Source organism: Acomys minous (assembly GCF_964271855.1).
Source record: "Acomys minous genome assembly, chromosome: 9".
NCBI classification, from domain to species: Eukaryota; Metazoa; Chordata; class Mammalia; order Rodentia; family Muridae; genus Acomys; species Acomys minous.
Window position 1 is genome coordinate 69,455,664 of NC_140490.1, and position 16,954 is coordinate 69,472,617.

A 16,954-nucleotide genomic window follows, 5' to 3' on the forward strand; every position below is an offset into this window, starting at 1 on the left:
ATCTAAACTAATATTCACTATCATGGCTTATAATCTTAGTGATGCTGTCCTCTGGTTGTTTTCATGGAGAAAGGTTTAGAGATGATGGATATGAAGAACACTCTTCTGAAAAGGCAGTGAACGCATCCGTATGGTGTTCACATCCAATTGTCATCATCACCATCTCCATGTCAGTGGAAGCAAGAACAGAAGGTGCAAGAACAAAGTCATGTATCTATAAACAATGAGTTCTGTGCATTTACATACTATGCTGTTCATTTCATAAAGAAGACAGAAAACCCGCAGGCATAAACTATACCATGTTTACTTCCTTATGTTTTCCAGAAAGTTGTTCCTAGTTTTAGCCATGAAGACAATTTGGATTAACTTCACCCAGAGAATAATTTTCATTTTACTCTCAGGACTTGGTGTTTTAGGAAACATCTTTATATTTGCGAGGCATGTGCATGCTTTTGTGGGTTCTGAGAGAAAAAATACAGATATTATTCTGATCCATTTGGCTTTTGTAAACACAATTATCATTTATTGTATTGGAGTCAGAGACATAGCCAAAATTTTTTATTTCAGAAACTTCCCAGGTGATGTTGGCTGTAAAATTATAATTTATATAGAAAGGGTTGCCCGTGGCCTCTCCATCTGTACTACCTGTCTCCTCAGTGTGGTCCAGGCTGTCACCATCAGTTCCAGGACCAGACTTTGGAGAAAGTTCAAACCACAGACTCCATGCCATGTTCTTGCCCTTTTTCTATTCTTTTGGATCTTCAATTCCCTGATAAGCTCCAACTTGCTTCACTACATCACAGCAGGCAATAGCATGAACAGATCTGAGGTTGGGATATATACTGCATATTGCTATATGCTGCCATCCAGGAATACAGTTAAGTGGCTTTTCCTCGCTCTCATGGCTCTTCGTGATGTCGTCTTTCAGGGTCTCATGGGCTGGAGCAGTGGGTCCATGGCTCTCCAACTGTATAAACATCACATCCGGGTCCTCTACCTTTACAGCTCCAGCTCTGGAAATAATTCCATGCCAGAAATCAGAGCTACACGGAGTGTTCTCACTCTCATGACCTGTTTCCTTTTCTTTTATTGGGCAGATTTTATTTTCTCTTTCTACACAGGTTCCACAGTGACTCATGATTTCACAATATTGTATATTAAAGCATTTTTAGTGCTTAGTTATGCTGTTCTCAGTCCCTTTGTTCTGATCATCAGGGATGTCTGTGTTGCTAAATATTGCTGTGTCCCATGAAAATTAAATTCCTTTTCACATGCAGTTCTGTATGATCTAATGCTGGATACACTGGAATTGCTATGCTTTACCATTCTAATGTATCACAGCAATAAACTGATTGAGAAAATAGATTCTTTTTTTTTGTTTTTTTTTGCATCTTTTATTTTTTATTTATTTTTTTTACTTTTTTCTCCTTTATTAATTTATTCTTGTTACATCTCAATGGTTATCCCATCCCTTGTATCCTCCCATTCTTCCCTCCCTCCCATTTTCCCCTTATTCCCCTCCCCTATGACTGTGCCTGAGGGGGATTACCTCCCCCTGTATATGTTCATAGGGTATCAAGCCTCTTCTTGGTAACCTGCTGTCCTTCCTCTGAGTGCCACCAGGTCTCCCCCTCCAGGGGACATGGTCAAAGGTGAGGCACCAGAGTATGTGAGAAAGTAATATCCTACTCTCCACTCTACTGTGGAGAGTGTTCTGTCCATTGTCTAGATCTGGGTAGGGGTTTAAGGTTTACCACCTGTATTGTCCTTGGATGGTGCCTTAGTTTGAGTGGGACCCCTGTGCCCAAATCTGCCTATCATAATGTTCTACTTGTAGGCTTCTAGGACCCTCTGGATCCTTCTACTTTGCCATTCTCCCATGATTCTCTCATCTATAGTCCCACTAGGATGTCCTCCCCTCTGTCTCAGTTTCCTGGTAAGTGAAGGCTTTCATAGGACATGACCCTTGGGCTAATATGCAGATAGAAGTGAGTATATACCATTTGTTAATTTCAGTAGAGATGTCCATGTTCCTAATGTAGTGTAGATATCATCTTCCGTGTGTATTCTTTATGAGATAACTGGTTTGCCCTGATTAATTTTAGAGGTGCATAATGCTTACTGTAGCATAGGCTGACTTAGCGTTCAGCACAGACTGACCTTGAGCTGCATCTGCACCCCAAATGCTGGTTTATAACCAATCCACACCAAACTGCTATTTTACTTACTTTTGTAATGTAACAGAGCATTAAATTAAATATTATTTTAAAAATATTTTTAAGGAGCCTGGCACTATTTTAAGACATCCTCAGGTTTTCCAGGCAGGTAGAAAGTGGATTCTTATCATCCTTCCCATTTTATCATGCCTGTCTTGTGACTTTTAGCCCGGGGAAAAATACTGGAAGATTTCTGTAAAAAAATCAATATTTTTATTTCCCACCAAAACCACAGCAGGAGAATGACACATGGTAGATAGCAGTGAGAAGATGACCTTTATCTGAGCTGAGCTTGCAAGACAGAGTGAAGGTGACAGTGAGACTATCAAAGTCTCCATAGCCCAGCAGATTTGATCAGCAAGTGTTTGACATTGCTAAATTCCAAATTCAAAGAAAACTGATGTCCATGCTGGCAGACAATTGTAACCAGGTTAGGTCTTCAAGTACCACCACCGGGTTCTCTGGCTAAGTGGGCTATTAGGAGTCAGGCAGAGAGAAGGCTTCAGTAAATATGTGGGCTTCCTGGAGGCAATCCACTGTTTCACCGGTTTACAATAGATGTGTTCTGAGGAAAGGCAAGGCCCTCAGAAATTATGCCCAAGAATAGCTTCCCACTGCTGATATGCCCCTTTCTGTGTTAGTATTACTGTGCCTCTTAAAAAGCTGAGATGGTGTGGAAAGGCCCTCACTGTGTATAGCATGATATGATCTTAGGTACAATCTACTCTGGTTAATATAAGGATATGCCCTCTTGAAAGAATATTGTCTAGATGAACTGAAAATGATTTTTATAGGACTTCTGATTAGACTGGAGAATTACAAGCCCCCTTTGTTGCACAAGGAAGCTGCAGTAATAGCCTTTGTGAACCTCCAGGTGTCAAGGACATAAATCTCATTAGAGAGAGGGACAGGCTTGAGACAGCCTTATGGATTAAAATAAACAATTTGCCCTGGGTTAAGTCCAGAGGTGGTATAAGAATTCTTGTATGCACCATAAAGATAATTATTAGTGCTTTAAACTCTTTTTTGTTAATTCATTCATATTACATCTCAATTGTTATTCCATTCCTTGTATCCTCTCATTCCTCCCTCCCTCCTGCTTACCCCCTACTCACCTCCCCTATGACTGTGACTGGGGGGACCTCCTCTCCCTGTATATGCTCATAGGGTATCAAGTCTCTTCTTGGTAGCCTGCTATCCTTCCTCTGAGGCCCAATAGGTCTCCCCATCTAGGGACATGGTCAAATAGGGTGCACAGGGGTTCTTATGAAAATCAGTCCCCAATCTGCACTCTCCACTCAACTGTGGAGAATGTCCTGTCCCTTGATTAGATCTGGTTTAGGGTTCAAATTTTACTCCACATACTGTCTTTGGCTGGTGCCATAGTTTGAGCAGGACCCCTTGGCCCAAATCTGCCCATCATAATGTTCTTGTAGGTTTCTAGGACTCTCTGGATCCATTTTCCCATTCGCACATGCTTCTCTCAATGAGAGTCCCAATAAGATGTCCTCCCCTCTATCCCACTTTCATGATAAGTGAAGACTTTCATGGGATGTGCCCCTTGGGCTAGTGTCCAGATATAAGTGAGTACACACCACTTGACTCTTTCTGCTTCTGGGTTAACTCACTCATTATGAGCATTTATAGTTCAATCCATTTGTCCACAAATTTCAGGAATTCCTTGCTTTTAATAGCTGAGTAGTATTCCATAGTGTAAATGTACCACAGTTTCTTTATCCATTCTTCAACTGAGGGACACTTAGGCTGTTTCCATGTTCTGGCTATTATAAATAAGGATGCTATGAGCATGATTAAGCATATGTTCTTGTTGTGTGCTGGAGCATCTTCTGGGTATATTCCAAGGAGTGGAATAGCTGGGTCTTGAGGAAGCCTTATTCCCATTTTTCTGAGAAAGTGCCAGATAGTTTTCCAAAGTGGTTGTACTAGTTTGCATTCCCACCAGCAATGAAGGAGTGTTCCTCTCTCCCCATATCCTCGCCAACATGCAGTGTCACTTGAATTTTTGATCTTAGCCATTCTGATGGGTGTAAGATGGAATCTCAGAGTTGTTATGATTTGCCTTTCTCTGATGACTAAAGATGTTCAGTATTTCTTTAAGTGTTTCTCAGCCATTCGATATTCCTCTGTTGAGAATTCTCTGTTTAATTCTGAGCCCCATTTATCAATTGGTTTGTTTGGTTTTTGTGGTGTTTAATTTCTTGAGATCTTTATATATTTTGGATATTAGACCTTTGTCAGATGAAGGGTTGTTGAAGATCTTTTCCCAGTCTACAGGCTGTCACTTTGTTCTGTTGACAGTGTCTCCTGCTTTACAGAAGCTTCTCAGCATCAAGAGGTCCCATTTATTAATTATTGACTTTAAGGCCTGGGCTGTTGGTGTTCTGTTCAGGAAGTTCTCTCCTGTGCCTATGTGTTCTAGTAGTGCTTAAACTCTTAATAAACCCAGGAGTAATGGGCAGCTAAGGAATGTCTAATTAAATACAAATCTTGATGGTAGAATATATAAATTGTTTCACTGTTATACTTTGTTAGCCTAAGACATGTTAAACCACTATGAATTTATGGTTTGTAGATGTAGACAGTAGATGTTTAGTTTACTATGAGAAATATGTAGTCACTGAGCTCATTGTATATACGTCTTGTTGTAAAGGTCTTTATTTTTTTCTTAAGGTCTTACATGTTTGATCTATGACTGTGAGTTAATTCTTTTTTCTGACATAAAGAACTTTTGTCCTAGAAGTTTAAAAACAAGCTAACAATAAACTGACTTGAAGCCCCTTGCTTCTTGCACTTGTATGAATATGTGTGTGTTTTATTTCTCTCTTTTTCTGGCTCTCCACAGGGTAAATAGTTCCCAGTGCTTCTTTGGCCTTATTTTAAAATTAGGTCTCTAGCTTCCAGGGAGCTTCTGTTCAAGGCTTGAGTCAGCGACTAAGTTAAAAGGGGTGAGAATTTTCTTCTTTCAACCCCCTATTGCTCATGGCAGAAATTGCCACGGCTGAGGCCACTTCTACTAAGAGCTGCCCCCTGACCCCTGCCACCCAGCATCCTTAGCTAGAATGTCTTTTCCCCCCCAATATATAAAGCTTTTTAAAAATAGTAAGATCTAGAGTTAGTTTTGTAGCCACCTCTGGCACAACGGAACTTCCAACTCCTGGAGAGGACATAGGGTTTGATGTGGCTGTGTGGGGTCCCTGTAGCCTTGCCAAAATGTGAGTACACTTCTCGGTCCTTTCAAGGACTAAACAGGAGCATGGTGTTTTGGCTTTTAGAAGACCCTCAGGCCAGCTGATCGAAGGTGACTCTCTTAGAGCCAGCTTGAGGATGCAACTTTGGGCTGTCTGCTCACCTGCAGTGCACACACCTTTAGCCCAGGCACTTCCACAATCCTCAAATCATCTGTGACCATTCTCACAACCACAGCTGTTTTCTTCTCTCAGCCCAAAAGCTCCATCTTTGGAACATGTGTTACAGGGACAGAGGTAGCAAGCTAGTGCAAGTCCTCAATAACTCTTTCAGCACAACCTGATTGAAGGTGCAGTTGGTTCCTCTGGCCAGTAACCTGTACAGCTTGACTAGCAGCCTCAAATGTCCTTGCTTTTGGTCCTTCTGAACAGTTTAGTCCTTCTTGTGGCTAAGGTCAACACCCATGATGGTGCCTCCTGCTAGGCCAGGTCCAGAAAAGGTTTCTGCTGAAGTATTTTTATCTTTAATTCTTAGTTTAATTTTGTTTTATTTTATTTTGACTTACTTTTTTGTAACAAGATCTTACTATATAATGCTGGCTCTCCTGGAACTCACTATGTAGACCAGGCTGGTATTGAACTCACAGAGATTTGACTGCCTTTGCCTCTGGCTCCCAAATTCCAGAATTAAAGCCATGGACCAGTACACCCAATATATCTCTCGGAGCATCTTAATATTTCATATTTTCCATACCATGCACTGGAATCATATGCATACCAGTAACATTATATATCTTAGCACCTTAAATCTATATAAATAAGAACACACAACTTCACACACTTAAGCACAAACAGAACAATATTTTAAAAGGGCCCACAGGCTTTGAATTTCAGTGAGGGCAAGGGGCTGGGTAAATGAGAAAGGATGGAGAAGGAAAGAGGAAAGTAATATGATTATATTGTAATTTAAAAATAGAATAAGAATAAAAATGTAATTTTGTCTTGCACACTATTTATTTGGGATATATTTGACGGTTCTTTGATTGAAAGAGTCATTGTGTATTCCGACATTTGATTTTGTTTGAAGTGGTATCTATGGAAAAACACGTCTAGCTTTATATAGCATTGTGCATAGGGACATTTACCTTAATGAAAGCAAACACTCAGCTGATGTGTGGAATGTTGCATGAGGACGCTGGCTGAAGAACACTCTTAACTTGTTTGTTTGTTTTTTTATTTTGTTTCTTTCTGAGTTTTTTCTTGTTATTTTTATTTTGTTTGTTTATTTGGTTTGGTTTTTCAAGAGACGGTTTCTCTGTGTAGGCTTGGTTGTCCTGGACTCACTTTGTAGACCAGGCTTGAACTCACAAGATTCACCTGCCTCTGCCTTCCAAGTGCTGGCATTAAACGCCTTTGCCACCACACCTGGCTTTCTTTTCTTTTCTTTTCTTTCTTTCTTTCTTTCTTTTTTTTTTTTTTGAGATAGGGTTTCTCTGTGTAGCCTTGGTTGGTTTGGACTTTCTTTACAGACCAGGCTGGCCTGAAACTCATAGAGAGCCACCTACCTCTGCCTCCCAAGAGCTGGGATTAAATTTGTACACTGCCATGCATGGCCCCACTCTTAACTTCAGACAGAAGGAATGCATGCAAATAAGCATATGCGGATCAGGTCTATGCTACAAAAACTTAAGTAATAGACACCATGGGTAGGTTTGGTCATGAGATAAAAGACCATTGAAGAACTTTCAGTACAAGAATGAGTTTATGGCAGCTTATAAAGGCCACCTCTTGATGCCTTAGTTGGCCATGATTGGCAGGAAAAATAAATATTAGAGGAAAGTGCGAGAGAATTGTGCTAACGCAAGATAAGACTGAATGTGCAAGATCCTGATTGACTTTGAGAAGAGTATGGCAAGGAGAGTCTTCAGACTGTGCTACAAATGCAATAGGAAAGGAGAGCCAACAGAAGTACTTCATGCTTCTGAGACAGTATTAGCAAGGCCAATGAGAGGCTCTTACTGGAAGATGCTTTTAGAGCACCTTACATCACCAAGTGGCAACTCTGTTTCAGCTCTCCCTATACCTAGTTACTTGTGATGAGCCTAGGGAAAGGGTAGCTTGGCAGACAGAAAAATGTGGCAGCTCAGACTCAAAATCCCCATGTAAGATCAGGCTCTCATGAACAGAGAGATTCAAGAGCAGGATATCTTCATGCAGGATGTGATCAAGCAATCTCTGTGGATATCAGCATGTGGGAACTGCTTATTTAGGTGGTAGTGGTTAAAGAGATAATAGAATTTAGTTGGATTTCCAACAACTTAAGATAGTCCCAATAATGTCTACTGAAGACTAGGGTGTGAAGAGAATTTTTTACTTGAAATCCTGGGTACATAGCTGATAATTCTTCATACGGAAATGATTTGAGGAATGGATTTTATGGCCAGATAAAGAAGGCATATAGAATTTCAGACATGTTAGACTTTATTTGCATGTTAAACATCTTCTGTGGTTTCAATTGGTTTAAGTGTCTCTCAGAGGTGCAAGTGTTGGACATGAGTTGGCCATCTGGCAGGACTGAGGAGGTAGAACCTTATTTGGGATGGAATCAGCTCATCAGATGACTCTTCCTAAACACTTAATGGAGATGTCTAGGAATGAATCCCTCTTTGGGAGCGGGTTATAAGGCAAGACTACATCACACAATGGCCCCTTCCATATGTAGCTATTTTTTGTTTTGTTTCTTAACTACATTGTGAGTCATCCAGGAATCCCTCACCAGGATGACAGTGCTATGATATTTGGATCTTCCTGACATAAACCATTTGATCCCAAAAAGACCTTTACACAAAGTACTTAATTTCAAACCACTTTCTGACAACAACAAATAGATTACTAAATCATCCAATTAGGTATTTACAGAGGCAGAAACATTTATCTGAGTGGATGCTGGACAGTTCCCACTCCACTATGCCTATCATGTGGCTTTGGATGGCTACTCACATACAAAAGGCTGGAGGTGACCCCTAGGAAAACAGAGGTATGGATAAAGAATAAATGACTGAGAATCATCCACACTTACATCCCTTCCACACCCTTCCATGGCTATAAGGTCAAGTAAGTTACCCCAGCACTTCCTTGGGCTTTTCCAGGAGCAGTGGACATGAGACAGACAGGGTAAGAGGTGTCAGGACATCACTGTTCTGTCAGGAAAGAAGATATTCTAGAGAGAGACAGATGTGCCATCGTTTTAGTATCAGAATGTTGATATGATAAACCCAAACATTTGTTGAGGTGTCAGTCCCACCCTTGAGGAGGAGAAAGGGTGAAGCCCTGGCACTGTCAAAGGAGGAACTTACCTACCCAGAGAGGCTTCACATAGATATGGTAACATATCCTGGTTTTTCATTCTGTTACACAATTGTAACCTTGGTACAGAGATATGGGAAAGAGTCTTTTGCTGCCAGGTTACCCAAACCAAAAATAAAATTATTTGCTTTGTCAGGTTGTTTCCTAATTTCCTTTAAAAATCAGTGATTTTATGGATCCTTGTGAAGAGAGAGAGAGAGAGAGAGAGAGAGAGAGAGAGAGAGAGAGTGTGTGTGTGTGTTTGCAGAATGCACATCTGTGCTCATCTGCATGCATGAGGCTGACGCTGATGTCAGGAATCACTCTCCATCTTCCACTCTATTGAGTCAGTGTCTTTCAGTCAGACACAAAGCACAGCAAATGGCTCATCCCACTTCCCAGATCCTCCATGGAGCGCCAGTCCCTGGCTTCTGCGGTTGGAATTACTGGCAAGCTGCCACTCCACCAGGCATTGAAATGAGGTGGCACCCACATTTGCAAGGAAATCACTTTAACTATTGATCCATTTCCCCAGCCAGAGTCCATTCATCTTAAGTGCCACCTTGTAACATGGGAATATCCTTTATATGAGCTCAGCCTTTGTGATGTAATGAACTCACATCATGTCATCTGTCTACAAGTGGAAAGTTTCTTCTTTAGTACTTATATTGAATGGAAACTTCATGAAGAGTTCTCTATCTGATATTTTCTTATCTTTTATTGTTTTGTTTTTCTGAGACATGGCTTTTCTGTGTAACAGTTTTGCCTGTCCTAAAACTCACTCTCTAGTCCAGGCTAGCCTAGAACTCACAGAGATCTGCTTGTTTCTGCCTACATAGTGTGGGGGATATGAGGCATGGATCACCACCACATAGGTTTTCTCCTTTTTTGACATCTGACACCCCATTGATAGCTGGGGTTGACTCAGTTGATCTAGGTGACTAGGCAGTGTCCCCTTCCTACCTCACAACCCTAGGTTCGTCCCTCTGGAAGCTGGATTCCATGGAAGATGACTAATTTCCCTGAATAAAGAAGGACTGGCCTTTGGCCAAGGGTATACAAATATCTGCTAGAATTTCCCCCCAAAGTTCCATTTTTTCCTTTTCTTAGACCAGTATTTGATTTTACCCAAGGTCCATGGGCTATATAGCCTCAGATGCTTGGTCACCCAAGCGGTGTTGGCTATGGCTTTCCTCTCATGGGTGCCTTAAGTTAAATCAGCTATTGGTTAGTTTTTCCCACAAGCTTTGTGCCACGATTGCCGCAGCATGTCTTTCAGGCAGGACACCACTGTAGACCACGGGTTTGTTTCTGACTTGGCATTTATGTTTGTCTTTTAAACGCATACAGAGTACATTCCTGTACCAAAGACCATGGGACATAGATGTGAAGGCTCTATATTGGCACCGACTCAACATCTCCATTATAATGAGTTGTGTAGGTGTTGTCTTCAGCAATGGGGTTTTGCCATCAGTTTGTGGAGAGCAACATACAGCCTTGGCAACAGCCTGGGTTGTTTGGAGATTCCTGTGGTGCCCATTTGGCAAATAACTCTTATTTTAAAAATTCTGCCTACTCTACATGTGTAATGGACAGCATGGCTTCTCTGCAGTTGAGTTTCCCTATTCAATAGAGACTTATGGAGATGCTAGTTTCCTGAAAAGCTGTACTTTCAGATACAGAACAAGGATTATTATCTACTACCGGTGTCAGCTTCACAGACATGAGTGCGGACATCCTCACTCTGGGAAAAGAGTGAGACAAATGACCTCTAACTCATCTCCCAAGGCCACCCAGTCATGTGTTCTCTTCAAAAGGATGACACCATCATTCCTAATCTCAGTTCTGCAAATGCATTTATTTACACTATTTTGCATCTGGGATAGGAAGGGCCTCCTAAAAACTAAAATGAAAAGGATCTGGAAGGATCAGTCTTGGGCACATATAAGTTTCAGAAGTGTTCTTGAAGTTTTATAGTAAGTAAACATTCCTTTTAAAATAAGGCCAAAATTAGGTAGGCATTTATATTTCAAGTGTCATGTGATATTTAATGTGTTTAAGGTACAATAGTGAAAAACTCAGTTATGGCAAACACCTTCACTACCAATGGGCACAGGTAGAACAAGGAATTATAAACTTATCCTGGTCCATATTTTGGAATTGCTCAGGAAGCAGAATCCCCAGTGTTGAGCATTATCTGTTCTACTCCTGTCTAACAAGAGACTTAAAGAAGGGAAAGAAGAGACCTAGTCTATGTGTCAGAATCTGGTCCCTTGGTAGATCACAGCCTGGTACTTTTGGAAGGAAAATATCAGTTTGTAGATGCTTGAAATTCAGCACACAGAAACTTGGTTAGTTGTTCATGTTCTCTCCCCAAGTCCTCCCTATTAAAATAATTAAACCCTAATTAAGCTTGAAATAACTTCGGAGCAAAACAGATGTAGTAACTGTGGGGAGAGAGGAAGGCTGTGCTTCAGGGACTGAGGCCCTGCAAAGCCCTTGCTTCCCCCTGACACTGTGATAACTTGAAACTTGACATCAGGAATATCTGTTGTCACCAAGAGCCCCACAGATCCAGACAGTACAAATATGACCTGGCAATTGTCTCCTTCTCAGAGATGCTCCAGAGCCTGTCTGCACCACAGAGGTCCAGGTGAGTTCATGGAGGTAAGATCTTCCATCCGCTGAGCTGTACTGTGGAGAGTTTTATTAAAGCTGAAGTCTCTCTCTGATGAAGTCAGGGAGTAGTTGAGAGGCTCTGTAAGCCTTGGGTCCCTCACATTCCTTCTGACCCTGACCAGGCTATTGCCTGCCTTAGAACAGATCAGAGGCTCCTTTCTGGAGATAAAGAAATAGAACAAAAGTGCTGAGGCATCGCTGTCCATCCTCGGGCTGAAGTACCATGACAGAGCTCTGGGTGGGTCTCTGCGTGAGTTTAACTCCCTACCTTTTAAAAGAAATCAGGAAGATATAGAAGATTTTTAGATGTCTATAAAAATGTGAGACAAGAATAAGGATATACTGCTGTAACATCAGCACTAAAAAGACAGAGGCAAGAGAATGTTCAAGTCTACCCTTGTTGACATTGGAGACTGTATCAAAAATAAAACAAAAGAAAAACAGAGAAAAAAATCTTGTTTTAGCCTCCACGTTTACCAGCATTATGACTCCAACAGTGTAACTAGTTTTTGTAAAGTTTGTACTTTTTCCTTTTGATGCATTTCCACTTTTCAAATATTGGCACATGTTTTCTTTTACACTAGCATTACAACTGCCAATGTGAAGTTTTCCGCTCAGGATACCTCCTTACAATCTCTTGATTCTATCATCCAGGAAGGAAGAAATGTTTTTGAAATTTATTAAGGAAGTAATTTTTATCTTTTTGACCATGCTTGGCATTCTGGGGAACATGTCTGTTTCTGTGAATTATATGTTCAGCTGGTGGAAAGGCCCTGAGAAAAAATCCATACACATTATTCTCATTCACTTGGCTTTTACAAACATCATAATCCTTCTTGCAAGAGGTTTGCCAAAGACAATAGCAGCTTTGGGTTTGAGAAACTCCCTAGATGACGTAGGCTGTAAGATCACTGGTTACCTGGAGAGGGTGGCCCGTGGTGTCTCCATCTGCACCAGCAGTCTCCTCACTGTGGTCCAGGCCATCATCATCAGTCCCAGAGCATCTGGGTGGAGGTGGCTCAGACCAAACTCTGCATGGCACATGCTTTCATTCTTCTCATTCTTTTGGATACTCAATGCTTTAATAGGCGTGAACCTAATCCATTTCATGAAAAGCACAAATCTCAATATATCACAGCTTATGAATGGCTACAATGAATGTTATTTAATGTTAGAAAGTCAGAAAATAAAATGGATTTTTCTCCCTCTCATGGTCCTGAGAGATGCAGTGTTTCAGGGCACCCTGGGAGGGGCCAGTGGCTACATGGTGTTTCTTCTCCACAAGCACCACCAGCATGTCCTCTACCTTCAGAGCTCCAAGCTTCTCTACAGAATTCCTCCTGAGCTAAGAGCTGCTCAAAGTGTCCTCTTTCTGATGCTCTGTTTTGTTTTCTTCTACTGGACAGATTGTGCCTTTTCTCTCTTTGTAAGTCTCTCTTTAGGGGACAATTACTTGATGATAAACATTCAAAAATTTCTTACACTTGGCTATGCAGTCTCAAGCCCCATTGTGTTGATCCACAGGGATAGACTTCTGACCAAATGTTGGCATACTCAATGAGAGAAACTGAGAAAATGCCTCTCTCTTTATCTGTTCAGTGACTGTGAAAGAACTCTCAGTTCTGCAACATTGTGGGTAAGACAAAATCCCAGAAAACAGGTTAGCATATATTTATCCTTAAACACTCTTCCTGGTGGCTCTCAGCCTTGAACTGAGAGAAAGAGGAAGATCTTTGCAAATTAGGATAATATAGAAATCTCATATTCCATTTTGCTATTCTATTGAAGGTTTTTAAAAAAATTATATTTGTTGGCATTCATTTTGTATGACTAGTTCACCTGTGTTTATGTCCTTATAACAGGTGCCTTGTGCCTGCGGGGGGGGGGGGGATGGGTAGAGATCACCAAACACTCTGTGATGACTGGAGTTAGATTGTTGTGAAGCAAATGTGGCTGTAGGAATTGAACCTGGGTCTTCTGGAAGACCAGATAGTGCTCTTAACATCTCCAGCACCGAGAAAGAGATCTTAATTATATTTTGAAAACCTTGTTTTACTACTACCCTGAAAGGAATCACACAGATGAATTTGGTAAATTTTTATTAATTTCATAATGTTTTACTTATGTTAGTCTAAGAAATTCCATATCTTGTACCTGAAGCTGTTCTTGTTTAAATGTTAGCAACATGAGACTGCTTTCAGCTTCTTCCAAGTGTGGATATGTCTTCATCTGTAGAAAGGTTTCACAAATTTGTGAAAATGGTATTTACTGTGCATTTAGCTCATAAAAGCCTAATACACAAGTCACAGAACTTAAATGCAGTGAAATGTTTCATTTGTGTTATTTTCATGAAGGTTCTCTGTGGGAATAAGCACTGGAGATATAGGATAAACTGGAAAACAAATGCATAGTAAAGTTCCTTTTTATGTCTGTTTATAATTTCTATGTTTATTTTAAAAACTCTGGATTTCCATTTTTCTAAGAAGAATCAGTGAGTGTGACTGAGCAGACCGACGCTTGTGTGCAGCTGCCCTTTGTTAACACCTGGGTGCTCTCCACAGCAGCATCAGCCCTTTATCACCAAAGAGCTGAGGAATATCTGATTCTCCATTCATTTAAATGTTGGATTCACCATTCAATATCTGAAACTGGCTCTATACAATGAGATATTCACATGCTTCTAAAAATGTGATGAACATAATCTAGAAAATATTTATTTTTATAATAATGGAAAATGAAATTGTAACATTGTCAGGGGATAGGTTTATGTCTTACTTTAAAAAAACTTATCTGTCATATCTAACTAGGCTTCCTGTAAATATTTGGGTGCATCATGGCTCTACTTAACAATGATGAATAGGCATTTAAGATTTACATAGTTATAATGTATACACAAAGCATTTAAATAAATTATGAATATTGTATTGTGCTATAGATTATTGAATACCTTGTTTTTTTAAGAATAAAAATCTATTTTTATTGATGTGTCTGCATCTGTGTGAATGTATGTCATGTTTGTAGAAGTGCACATACAAGCAAGGAGATGTGCACTTGGTCCCTGGAAGCTATAGCTGCAGGCTGTCATGATTCCTTTGATGGAGGTGCTGGGTAAGGAGCCAGTGTCCTCACAAGAAGAACAGGTCTCTTCACCATCCCTCCAGGTCCTTCTCTTTCTCATGGAGATGTGACTTGTTTGTAGATGACATCATTGCTCATGCTACTCCTACAGATCTCATGTTAAATAAAGCCTTTTTCTAGTATCTGACATAAAAAAACCAGACCAATCAGGATTCTTCTAAGTCATTCTGTGTAATTCGACTCCAAAGGAAGTGATGTAGGAATGTGGAAAAGGGACAAAGAAAGATGTGTTAATCTGAATGATAAATAGGTTGTTCATCATTAAGCATAGACAAGGGGTGGGAGGCTGGAAAGATGCTCAAAAGATGGCTCAGAGTTCCAGAGTACTGACTGCTCTTCCAAAGATCCTGAGTTCAATTCCCAGCAACCGCGTGGTGGCTCACAGCCATCTATACTGTGATCTGGTACTCTCTTCCAGCCTGCAGGTGTACATGCAGGCATAGCACTGTATACATAATAAATAAATAAATCTTTTAAAATAAGAATAGATGAGGGCTAAAAAGATGGCTCCATGAGTAAAAGCACCTGCCTATACCCAGACAACCTGATCTGTCTCTGAAATAGAAAGCTGACTCCCACATGCTTCCTCTGACCTCCACATGCCTTCTCAGAAACACATATAAAACACCCACAGACACACAAAATAAACATTAAAATTATTTGAAAATTAAAAAGAAAATGATAGACAGAGACATATGTGTGTTGACATGACTTGACCAAGGATGGCCCGGATTCTGAGTGGCACATGGAGATGCTACTGTCAAATTCTCTCTAAAAGAATGAGGAGTAGATTAGGAAGAAATAAAAAAAAAATCTTTATCAGAACACAAGTTAAATTGTTTAAATACATGACAAAAATTCTGAATAAGTAGAAGATAGTTAAGGCAATCTGGAAATGGGATTCAATTATGCCTTTCAGATAATGCACAAAAGACTTGAAAGATGGATAATTATAAACAAGTTCATCGTTTCCTTGTGCTGGATGCATTGCTTGTCCCTAGGAGGGTCTTGTAGTGCATTCTCTTAAGTGAAATAAGTCAACTGCATGTAGACAAATACCACCCAGTTTCACCAGTAACTGGAATTCAAGTCTTAAAAAAAATCAGGCACCAGTGTGTGAAATGAAGCCTACAACTCTCAGAAAAAAACTCCATTGTGAACCCTGCTTGTTGCTGGTCCTCATATAATCAATAATATGAAGCTGTGGCTACTCAGATGCTCCCAGATTTCAGCTTCCAAATTTCCCTGTCATGTGACTTTTCTTTGGAAGCCATTAAAAATAATTGTTCACCATAGATAAAGTCTGTGCAAAGAACTTGCTCCATCTGAGTTAATTTGAGTGAACCAGTTTACTTGGATCACCCGAATACATCTCTGTTTTTAGGAAGGTGCAAACTCAAACACAGCTCCATGATCAGAAAGTCTGTCACCAACATGGATGACAACTCCAAAAGCACTGTATGAGAAAAGATCCCAAACCTCAGTCATGATTCTAACTCCTGTATATACCTTAGGTCAATATGTAGCTATGACAAGAAGAAATGGAGACCAGAATATCAACTGAAGATGATAAAATAGGCTCCAAATAGCCACAGGACTGCAACTGTCTCATTACCAGGAACACAGAGCAGGCTATCACTCCACTGCTCCACATACCTCACTGCAGTGACTGTAGCTGAAGTCATTCTTTGAGAAATATAGTCACTGCTTCATGGTGGCCAATGGTCATGTGCTGGCTACTTTTATATCAACTTGATCAATGTTGAAGTTGTCTGGAAGGAGGGGACCTGAATTGAGAGGATGCCTGCGTAAGATCCAGGTGTAGGGTATTTTCTTAATTAATGATTGAGGGGAGTCCCCACCCCACTGTGGGAAGTGCCATTCTTGGGCAGATGGTCCTGCAATCTATACAAAATAGGCTGTGTAGCCATGATGAAGAAGCCAGTAATTCCTGTGAAAGTCAGACCCCACTCTCCACTCAACTGTGGAGAATGTCCTGTCCATTGGCTAGATCTGGGTAGGGGTTCAAAGCAAACCAGATTTCTTTTTAACTACAGGAACAGGAGAATTCCCAGGAAGAATACAGTGCTCTGTGTGCCCAGTCGCCAACATTCTGTAAGTGGTGAAGAACCCGTAAGTTTCTCTAAAAACAGGCCTTTGAGGTGTCCAAACCGGCTCACAGAATCTGTAGATTGTTTTGGAAGGGTGGCTATTTTTCCTAAGTTCATAGTATATATTTACTATGCTCATAGAATGAGTTTGGCAGTATTATGTCTGTTTCTATTTTGTGTAATAGTTTCAGGAGTATTGATATTAGCTCTTCTTTAAAAGAGTGTTATAATTCTGTGCTAAAGACATTGTGTCCTGTGT

General features: G+C 40.5%; 2 protein-coding genes across 2 annotated transcripts; both read left to right on the forward strand.

The window, feature by feature from the left end:
* Positions 1-306: 306 nt before the first annotated feature.
* On the forward strand, positions 307-1,252 carry LOC311606151 (putative vomeronasal receptor-like protein 4; the record flags this gene model as incomplete). The annotated part of the gene is made up of 1 exon (XM_084797228.1): positions 307-1,252. Exon 1 carries the CDS (start codon positions 314-316, stop codon positions 1,250-1,252), a length of 939 nt encoding a protein of 312 aa, XP_084653354.1. The 5' UTR covers positions 307-313.
* Positions 1,253-12,110: 10,858 nt separating this feature from the next.
* On the forward strand, positions 12,111-13,007 carry LOC311606142 (vomeronasal type-1 receptor 3-like; the record flags this gene model as incomplete). Its single annotated transcript, XM_084797211.1, has 1 exon — positions 12,111-13,007. The coding sequence occupies one exon, from the start codon at positions 12,111-12,113 to the stop codon at positions 13,005-13,007; it is 897 nt and encodes a 298-aa protein (XP_084653337.1).
* Positions 13,008-16,954: the final 3,947 nt, after the last annotated feature.